Source organism: Corvus moneduloides, chromosome 3 (assembly GCF_009650955.1).
Source record: "Corvus moneduloides isolate bCorMon1 chromosome 3, bCorMon1.pri, whole genome shotgun sequence".
Classification (NCBI taxonomy): domain Eukaryota; kingdom Metazoa; phylum Chordata; class Aves; order Passeriformes; family Corvidae; genus Corvus; species Corvus moneduloides.
This window is the reverse complement of record NC_045478.1, coordinates 87356885-87367598: the sequence shown is the minus strand read 5'-3', so window position 1 is coordinate 87367598 and position 10714 is coordinate 87356885. Positions and strand designations below refer to the sequence as shown.

Sequence of the window (10714 nt, the reverse complement as noted above, 5' to 3'; positions counted from 1 at the left end):
AAGATACTACTTCATAGATTAACTGTGAAACAAAAAAGATTATACAAAAAGTTTTTCGAATTCTTTTGCACAGCTGAACTCATAGTGCAGGTTTAAGATAAAAAAATCTGTAAACAAAATAGTCAACAAATGTTGAATACAAAATACATTCTAAAGTATTTTACAGAATGGCTGAATTATCAAGCATAAGAACTGAGGATAAAGGATGTTAATGACAAGCAGCCACATACAGAACACAAAGCAATAAGTTTAAATCAGACTATTTTGGTTTGTGTAGCCCTTTATTAGCAACTAAAATAGAAGATATCTGTTGTACATCACGGGTAGTAACTGACTATACTGGAGTTTTATTATATTCTAATACAGAATCATTTATAAATGCGTTGTTTTCCTTTTTTTTCTTTTATTAAAAAGCTTCCACCCCCTTTTTCCGTTTACAACTTGCAAAACTATTCTGAAAGCTGAGTATATGTGCACAGGTCTGCAAAGAGTGCAAATTTAGGATATGGTAAATGCTTTACATGTTGTATTTTTAAGGACAGTCTACCACCATGCCTTCATAGTCATTATCTTTTCCAAAGGAAAAAAAAAAAATCTCACAAAAATTCTGATACCAGCCTTCCTTCCATTGTCCTAAACAAGAAAGCATTTTTAAATGAGTTGAAACTAAGGAAGGACTACACCTACTAGAAAAGAACAGAGTTCTATTAGTTTGAGGTTTCAGTATACCCAAAGACCAGGGACTGTATCTTTGTAAGGGCTAGGCTGGGACCCCGTATACAGAGTGTGTGCAGGTGCCATCCCTGAGCATTCAGCAGTTCAGTGGACCATAAGTGCTCCAGCTGCATAACTCACTGAGCTGTCTTGCCAGTTTCGACACTGGCTTGACTGAGCGTAATTCAAAAATGAAAAGCTCATATTCATTCCATTCTTCTGGAGCTCGTTGATAGCCTGAAGAGAGAAAAAGAGCTGTTCAAAATAAGGTATCAGTGAAATTGCATTTCCTAGTTCTGAAAGGTCCTTGCACCATCTCTCACAAGCTCATTATATAAGCACCTCCCAGTTTTGAGTGGACCCAGGCCACTCCTGTGCTGTTTCATTCACTGATGCACTATCCATGCACTTCTCTAAAGCAACACTAAGCCTTTCATGACAATCTTTTAGAAACAATGCTTCCAGTTCCATGGGGAATTTATACAGAAACACAGATACAGCAGGAAAAAACCTACACTATTAACACTTTTCATATTCTATTTCTTCCATTAAGGAAAAGGAAGGTACAAGGATAGTTTATTAAAGTGTGACAACTGGCAAAAACAAATGAACAAAATTAAGCTGTAATTCACTGCAAAACTAACTATCTGAGAGTAAGAGCTGGGTAGACTTGCAGAGTTGTCATAGTACTGACCTTTGCTACATGCATCTCCAGTATTGATATTGCTCATACAAACTTTTACAGACTCCACTTTAAAAGGTTTCTCTGTATGTTCTCCATTCAAGACTACATTCCCAGCGAATTTAGTTTTCCCTTTTAAAAAAGTTAACATGCTTCCTGTTTCAGATTTGAATTACAATAAAAATACAGTGAGATTCACTCAAGCAATATGACAAATCTGCAGCACTCCAGCAGTGCTGTAAAGCAGCTGTGACCAAATTTAGACAACTAAGTTAAGCCAGGTTTATGTCCGCACTGCATCACCAAAGCAGAATATATTAACCAGAAAGTAATCTGAATTCTAATTGCTGTTAATTTATGAGTTAACGGTGGACTCCTCTAATACTTACAGAGGCCCTTTCTCATATTTGCAAAACTCAAAAACACTGCCAGACATCACAAGGCACTCAGAATAGCTAGCTAATAGCAACATAGAGAAAATATATACGTTTGTAAGTACTGATTCAAAAGAGTAACTACATACTTCTTCAGGGAGATGGATTTGTTTGTTTATTTAGGGCCAAGAGAAAGTGAATGATTGCATTTCACTGAAATTCAAACGGAATGTGGTCCCTCATCTCCCTTAGGGAACTGAAAACCCTCAGCCCTTTTAAGAGCTTACATTTGTCAATATGCAAGACACAAAAATCAGAGACCAAATTGAGAACACTTAGAAATAAGTGTTAATTCAAGGCTTAATATTTCAGAACCAAGTAATACTGCAGCAATATTGTGTTTTAATAAACGCAAACATTTTTCTAAAAGTTACATTCTTCAACAAATCAAAACTTACATTTAATAGCACTCCAATCGGGTGTCTTCCACATATTGTATTATGGTATTTCTTCAAGTAATTACTAAAAGATACAGGATCTAGCTGCTCTATAATGCTCATACCCTGAAAAATAATCAATAGCAATAATTACATTACATATTCACAAGCAGGTGTTTATACATCACCTATATGTTACCACAGAGCAGGAGGAAAAACCCTCTACTTTGTACCAAGGGTATCAAGGGAATCTCAGCATGTGAGCTCTACGTTGTAGTCATCTTGTTTCCATTCCTTGCCAAACTAAAAGTGCAGGAGCTCTTCCAAAGCCGTCAATAACCCACAGATCTGTGAAGTTATCTTTGCAAACACCAGTGAAGCTCATGTTAAAAAAGCTCCTCCAGCAGACTAGTTGATCCCCACCATCCAAGAGTGCCCTACTTCTGTAAGATTTGGTACAGCTATAACCACACAAATTTACTAAAAGGGCAAAGCAGGAAGAAGTTGTGCCTCCACCTGCTCTCTGTGGTAACAGAGTTCAGGGCCAAGCACTTGTCTGGGACTTCTGGATGTCCAAAAAGCCTAGATAAAATCATCACTACACATATGCAATTCACATGTGTAACAAGCATGATGTATCCTGGATACATCAGGCATGCAAGGCAGTTGATCTGGGCATGGGCTGGCCATTTGCTCAGAGCATAAAAAGCAGACCCAGAAAATGTCTAAAGCACTATAAAGTTGGTGCACAACAAAAATGTAAGAACCAGGAAATGGTGCTTCCACTTTACATGAGACAGTCACATGTATGCATCCTTTCCTCCATTCAGAGCAGGACCCATGGGCCCATGGAGTCATGCCAAGAATACAGTACATGTGTGGAAAACAAAACCTTCCACGTATACAAACGTTTGCATTCTTAAAGGCAAAAAAATTCCTACAACTCCAGATATAGCCTACTCTTACCCCATCCCATAGAGCAGATCAAACAGCATGAAAATAGTTTAAAAACAAGTCTAAATCAATTATTGTCTTAGTTTCATCATGGCTTTGCTCTTTCGCCTGTATTAGACTCCATTCTCTTTTTTTCCTTCCTATGAAAATTATTAATTCTCTTCACCAGGGAAATGAGCTCCAGACACTCACTAACTCAGTAAAATACATAGTTATGCTGCTTCTATTGGTGAAACAGTAAGTTCTTCCTTAGAGACGAGAAAAAAACTTCGCATGGAAACAACTGGAGGTTGATACCAGGAAAGAAGATAATTTCTTCTAAGATTTCTGCATTTGTCTCAGCTCTTTCCCCTGCTTTTGGGTGATAAAAGGAAAAGCCACAACGCAGGAAGCAGTCAGTCTGAAGTCTCAAGAGTGAAATCTCCAGAACACTCTGCAAGGGTGTTGGCTGATCTGGCAGATATCAGCTAATTATTCAGATTGGATCACAGCTTACAATGGAGGAGCAGAAGATTCCCAGGAGAGCTGGGAGGATTATAAAACAGCAATGATAATCACTACCCTTCTGTACTTTTAAATAGAAACAGACATAAGATGAATTCATAAAGAAATACATTTTATGGAAAAACAAAACCAAGCTAAGCTAGCTAATTGCTGGTAAGAGCTCAGTTCTTTTGGAGTCATGGAGAGGGTGTTTGGACCCTTGGCCAGTAATTACAGCTGTTAATCACTCCAGATCTACAGAGCCTAAATGAGTGCCAAAAAAAAAAAAAAAACATAGCTATTCTCTAACTAGCAGTGATTACATAGAAACCATTTCCAAAGTTTCCAAAGCGTATCTTTGAACCATCCATTTACTTGTAGATTGTACATGTCAATACACAGCTAAAGAAAGCAGAACTAAATTTGACTACATACTCAAGTGAAACTGAAGATACATAAAGCACTTACTCAGATACTAAACAGTTCACGAGAACACATTTTATCTGTTTGTAGAACCCTTTCATGACCTTTTAAAAAATGAAAACGGCTGCTCAACTGAGAGACTCGTTTTACAGTTTTAAGTCACTGGAACATACTGGGCAGAGGCATTTGAGCATTTGTCTCAAATGAATGGACATGGATTTATGAGAATGCCTAGTAAGCTTATTTCAATGCACAATTCAGCACTGCAAAACACTTACAGCTATGCAGTTCATCCCAGAAAACACTAACAGAGTTCCATACATCACAGACTGGAGAAAATCCATAGGGAATTGGTATGAACAGATATCCTATAAGCATTACGTTGTACTGAACTTCTCAATCTTTTGGATTCAGAAATCATTGTGGCAGAGGAGCAAAGACTACCAAGTTTGTTTCTCAGTCTAAAACAGTGTTGAGGAACAAAGGAAACATTTTTGCCAGGTTGTGTTTTATTTTTCTAAAAAGCAGAAGTATGAAGCTAATAATTTTCAGTATTCAAAACAACTCAGCCAGGCATGGCTTAGAACAGAGTTGAAACATGTAACAAAACCCACATGATAAAAGTGTAACCGCAGTTTCATGGTTTATCACATGGTTATTATGGCATCACATAAAAATTGCATCCCTCAGTTAGCCAGATACTGCTAATGGCATCTACAGTATCCTAGCACAGTGCACTCAGTATGATTAAAAACCTTACATTTTTAAATACCATCCCTTAATAGAATCATGTATAAGCCTGCAAAAAAACTTTATAAAACAATAACCCTATACACATATACCCCAAACAAACAAACATCCCCTCCAACAACCTATAGGCTCATATTATACTATATGCCAAGAATGCTTTGGCTGGTCAAGTTAAAGTTTTTTATCAGTTATTCCAGCTATTTCTTCACACTTAAAGATCTAAACTAATAGCACTCTAATAGAAGTGGAAACAAATTTGGTCTTATTACTATCCAGCCCAACTATCTTTGCATGTGTGAGTCACTCAGACTAGATGACAAGTAACCACCAGGAAAATTCCTGTCTGGGCACAGAGAAGAGAACAGGGACCTGGGTACCCAGGCAGAGAGCCATGGTCTTACATTATGCCCAGCCTAAGAAGCTTTCCCAGGCTGGAGCACTGCGGAAGGTCCTGCAACAGTGCAGCAGCACTGCAAAAGCCACCAGAATTCAGCAGGTCATTAGAAGTACCCGAGAAGCCATCAATGCTGAGCATTTTTCCTGGACAACAACTACTGGCTGTTCCTGCACAGCACTCCTCAGTGCCTGCATTTTCCCTCATCAGCATTCAGGGTAACACAATCCTCCCACTGACTCAAGTGAGGCGGAAAGTATCCCATACCAAATATATGCTCGTATAAAATGAGCAATCTGGCGATGAAGATTGAAGTGGACAGCCTGCATTTTCAGGCTAGTCAATCAAAAATAATTACACTTCAACAATGTCTTGGAAAATACTTCCCCCACTTTTACTTAAAAAGATAGTGTGTTTCAGGTCATGATACACAAACTATTGCACATCAGCTGCTCAGTTATAACTCTTCATTTGTGGATTCTCCCCTAAGATACCCCTTCTTACCATGAGCCTATTTCCTCCTTTTGCCATTACATCACAAAGTGCACTGTGGTGACAGTGGTCAGATCAACAACTACCATGGAGAAACTGATGCCTGCCCAGCAATATTTACTACTCTATTTGTTTTATGCTGGAGTCTAGTGGCTCTAACTTAGAACCACAGCAAGTAAAACTTCAATGCCCAAAGCGTTCAGCAGTTTTTATTCACTAGGTGAGAAAATCATCATGCATCTATATGTAAAGTCCAGTCCAATTAAGGAAGAGGCCATCATCCCCCCCAAAGGCATTTCTAAGGAAATCTGATTTTATCTTACCCCAGAATACCTTCCTGCTCACAATGTGCTCAGCTGACTGCTTTCCTTGTTAGGTCCAATAAAATTAAGCCAGTTTTAGTACAGTTTTGTCTCTATCTGAATGCTATTTTGTCTGTGTAGAGGCCTACTGGTTACAACAGTACAAGTTTGTTTAGCACATCAAATCATATGAAAAAATTCAATAATTATCTAAGGAAACAAGAACTACCCAAGTGGGATGTAAAATTGAACAAACTTCCAAAAACTGGAAAAATGTGACAGAGAGATCTTTGTGATATTGCTAACAAGACATCTTGTTTCACCCAGAAAAAAAAAAAAAAAAAAAAAAAAAATCACCCAAAGCAAAACCTCCTCCATACAGTGTCTGGAGTTGTTGGGGTCCCTCCCCCTGCCATGGAGCCCTGGGAGAGGAGCCCTGGGGGGAAGACATGGGGCTTCCCTGTCCCTGGTCAGCTTCATTCCCCATTGGTTGGTTTGGGTTCCCTGATAACGCCAAGGACCCTCGGGTCCCGTGACTGCTCTCAAAGCGGCGTGGAGTTGGCGGAGCGGAACCGCTCACAGGGCACGGAGCCAGCGGCGATGGCAACGCGGGGCCCCGCAGAGCCCAGACACGCGCCGGAGCAGCGCCGCTCGGAGAGCGCGGAGCGGCCGCAACGCGGGGGCCCAGCCAAGACATCAGAGTCGGCGAGGCGGCGGCCACGCGGGACCAGCAGCCACGACGAACACGCAAGCACGTGATGGGAGAAGTTGTAGCCACGAAAGTCACAGGAACTGTGAAATGGTACAATGTAAAAAACAACTATGGATTTATAACACGAGATGATACAGGTGAAGATCTATTCATCCATAGAACTGCCATTAAAAGGAATAACCCTAAAAATTACCTGCAAAGTGTAGGAGATGGGGAAGTTGTACAATTTGATATAGTGCAAGGAAAGAAGGGTTTACAAGCAGCGAATGTTACTGGGCCTGGAGGTATTCCAGTCAAAGGCAGCCGTTACGCACAAAATTATAAACAATATCCATCCCAGCAATTTCCCTATCCACAGCCTACTTCCCCCTTTTACCCTATACCCAATATGAACCCCTTCCTAAGTTTACCCTATCCCCAGTTTATTCCTAATCCGTTTTTCACCCCATGGCTTCCCTATACAATTCCATTTCCCTACAATTCCTCTCCGATGCCGAGGGGGAGGATGAAAATGGGGAGGGAAGAAATTAAACCCTCTCCTGCCTCAGTTTCCCCACAAAGCATGCCCGGAGAGTTCTGTCTCCCTTCTGTCACCCCTAAGCTGTTCCACGGAATCTGACTGGACATTTAAAGACTCAGGAGGGTGGCTTGTTTTGTCTTGAAACTGTTCTTGTTATGTTTATCCAGTTGTTTTCATTCTCCTTTTATTAAAATAAAACGGGTGAGGTGTTGGGGTCCCTTCTCCCCTGCCATGGAGCCCTGGGAGAGGGGCCCTGAGGGGAGACATGGGGTTTCCCTGCCCCTGGTCAGTCTCATTCCCCAGTGGTTGGTTTGTGTTCCCCAGTGTGGCCAAGGACCCTCGGGTCCCGTGACTCCGGGGTTCCTGAGCTGAGCCCCGGCCATGCGGCTGGAGAAATAAACACCTCTGAAACATCTACCAAGAATCTGTCCATATATACTTCGCTTTCCATGAGACTCCTGGTTTGAAATATGCTTGTTGCAGTAATCCCCGCTGCAACATGGAGTCATGTGTTTAGATATGGCATGATATAAACAAGCAAAAAATAACCACAGTACACTGCTATACAGCATGTTTAGTTTTCCAGTTAAACTGAAGATCAAAACAGTATTTTTATAGTTATTGAACAGTAGATATGATTTTCCATGTTACAAAAAATGTCACCTCCATTTGGCTGAATAACTACCAAAAGAAAGAGTTGGTGCAGCAACATATTCCCTAAAAGTAATTAAATGCCAAAGTCCAGTCTTTCCTCAAGCTTTCACCACAGAAGTTAACAAGGGGAAACTAATGTTTGCTAATGCACCATAATCTGCTCTCCTGCAAAAATACTCAAAGCTGCTGATTCTGTAGAAAAACACTTGTCTTGACAGAGAAGCCTCTCAACTGACTAAAAGCATTATTAAAGGTGGGATAAACAGAATGAAGGCAAATTATTTACTCATACTATTCCTGTGATGAATAGAAGAAAAACAAAGAGGTTAATATGGATACCCAAAGCAAAAAAGTCTAGAGATCTCTCCAACAGATAGGATTTATTCCTTCAAGACAAGGAAAAAATTAACATGCCATGAATAAGAACAGTTCTCTCTTCTAACAGATTCTACAGAATTTACATAAATGATGCAAACAGCTGTAAAACAAATTTTCAGGTTACATATTTCCAGAAAAATTACTGCTATTCTGTGCCTTAAGTATAGTCTTGACCATTAAGTTATTTGGGTTCTTTTTAATTTAAAAAGAAATCCTTGGCTCCTGTGACTGCAAAGAAAATGCAACATAATTGGCATAGGACCTTTCTGTATGTAGCATCCTTTCAGCCTTTGGCCAAACCCAAAATGAAGTATGGTCTACTGCTTTTTCCCCACCATCTACTACACAGCAAGGGGCATGGGGAAGGCTACTGCCAAGGAAACAGTGGCTTTCATTTTCCTGACCAGTGCAATGCCCTACAGCCTCTCTTCCTCCAAATGGATGTTGCTGAAACCCTTTGCATAATCACAATGCTGTTTCTATATGCAGGTATCACAGCTAGCAAGCTGGAACTACCACAATTCTCCATGCATAATTTTTACTGCTTTCCAAATACACAAGAGGGTACGTGGACAGAAATTACGTTACATTAGAGCTTTTTAGGTAGGTGAACATGCATTTCTTCTCATTAATTATGCTTACTAGTTTATACCCGCAATATAATTGTGCGCAGTCAGTAGAAGGGAGGATGCTAGCTAAAACCAACAGCTAAATTCTTATTGTGGTAAACAAAGGAAAATTATACATTCAATAAAATAGCTGATCTATAATATCTTGTTAGAGAAATTTCTAAAGTGTTCAAAGAAATGGAATGTACAGGAGAAATTTGTTAGTTAGTTCCACCAAATCTGAAAACTTACCATTTTATCTAGGTGCTCAATGGATCTATAAATTTCTCCTTGGGATTCATCATAGTAACTGTAACGGAACCTCTGACCTTGAAACAAAAATCACGTATAAAATAAAAAAGGGAAAAATTGTAGCTAAAACACTCCCTAATACTTACTAAATATTTGAAAGTATAATACTTGCAAAGTAGTAATCTTCATTTATTTTATACCTTTTAGCTCCATTGAAGAAATTCTAGGGCAATCATGAAATAGCAGCCCAGAAGCAAAGTAAAAAAAATACACGATGGGTGTCTATATTCCTAAAGAGAAATCTACTATGTAGAACTGACACTGAAGTATCACTCACTAATTGCCTGTTATTGCCTTGGAATCCAATTCTACCAGTTAAGAAATAAAGCAACATTTCATTTTGCTATCCCTCTTCACAAAGTCAACCATGGAGTCAGGCTACTTCTGCTTGCACAACAATACCCACAGTAAATGAAGGTTAAAAGAAAAAATTCATGATTATTCAATGAGCAGATCTAGATGGATCATTAGCCACAACAGGACCAGGTCATTCTTATATATACTTCCACCTACTCCACAATTCAAAGACAAGTAAAACTTGCACTTAATTAAGTTGACCAAAGATGACAATGGAAAAAAAGGAAGAAGGTCTGTTGTGTAATGTATCTTTCTGAAGCAGTCCCTTTTCCAGCTACTATCACATTTAAAAGAAAAATAAAATTATGAAGCAGGACAGAAGTCAAGGCTTCTGGAGTCTTTATAGCTCTGCCACCAAGATGAACTGGGGTGAATTGGCATAAATAATCCATCTGCTATCTTACCCAGCAGTAAAATATACAAAACTTATTTCTAGCAGAGGAATGTGGCCAAGCCCTGTGAATTTTTAGCTAATTTGTTTTGAAAGTTGTTTTGAGGTGCTTAAAAGAAGAGTAAAAAGAGCAAGCAACTTCAGACAATTATTTCATTGCAACAGTAAAGAGATGTATATAAACCCACACACCTTCACCATTTATTTCCTCCACTATACTGAAAACACAGTACCACATCAATATTTTTCACCTATTATTCCAGATTTTAAAGTCTTTTTTAACTTTACAAAGGCATTTAAGTTGCAAAAATACATTTACCAGAAGTTTAAATGTTCAATGTTTAATAAAACACATTATTTTAAAATAGCTACAAAATATTCAATATATAATGAGACATGAAACTTACCCCAATGGCAAAAGTCAGAAGAAACCACAAAGAGGTTACTAGGATCAGCTAGGTATTTACTGAAGAGTTTTCCAAATTCCTGCTCTTTTGACTCACTCAGTGCTCCGACCAACACAGGAATAATAGTAAACTCATCCTTATGGCTTATAAGCAAGAGAAAAAAGGTTGTAATTCAAGTAACATCTGAAGATCTTTTTAGGGCTTGCTAATTGAAACAGCAGAATGTTTAAAAGTTAAAAATGTTTATTTGACGATAGTAATTTGGTAAGGTCATAGTAGGATGTGGTTTTAGAACCACAAAGTACTTCAACTTCAGAAAACACACACCCCCAAAATCAGTATTTCTCCCCGCTGCAAAGTGAAAACACCA

The 10714-nt window shown here is 39.0% G+C and overlaps 1 protein-coding gene across 2 annotated transcripts in view; it reads right to left on the bottom strand.

The window, feature by feature from the left end:
• Positions 1 to 420: 420 nt before the first annotated feature.
• MEMO1 (mediator of cell motility 1) overlaps positions 421 to 10714 on the bottom strand; it is a 28814-nt gene continuing 18520 nt past the window's right edge. Inside the window, exons 6-9 of one of the 2 annotated variants that reach the window (XM_032102612.1) lie at positions 10345 to 10487; positions 9130 to 9206; positions 2229 to 2333; positions 421 to 951 (exon numbers count right to left, since the gene is read on the bottom strand). In XM_032102612.1, coding sequence (XP_031958503.1) covers positions 820 to 951; positions 2229 to 2333; positions 9130 to 9206; positions 10345 to 10487 — 457 coding nt within the window. In that variant the 3' untranslated portion in view covers positions 421 to 819. The remainder of the gene's footprint in view (positions 952 to 2228; positions 2334 to 9129; positions 9207 to 10344; positions 10488 to 10714) is intronic. The other variant, XM_032102613.1, reaches the window with a different exon arrangement.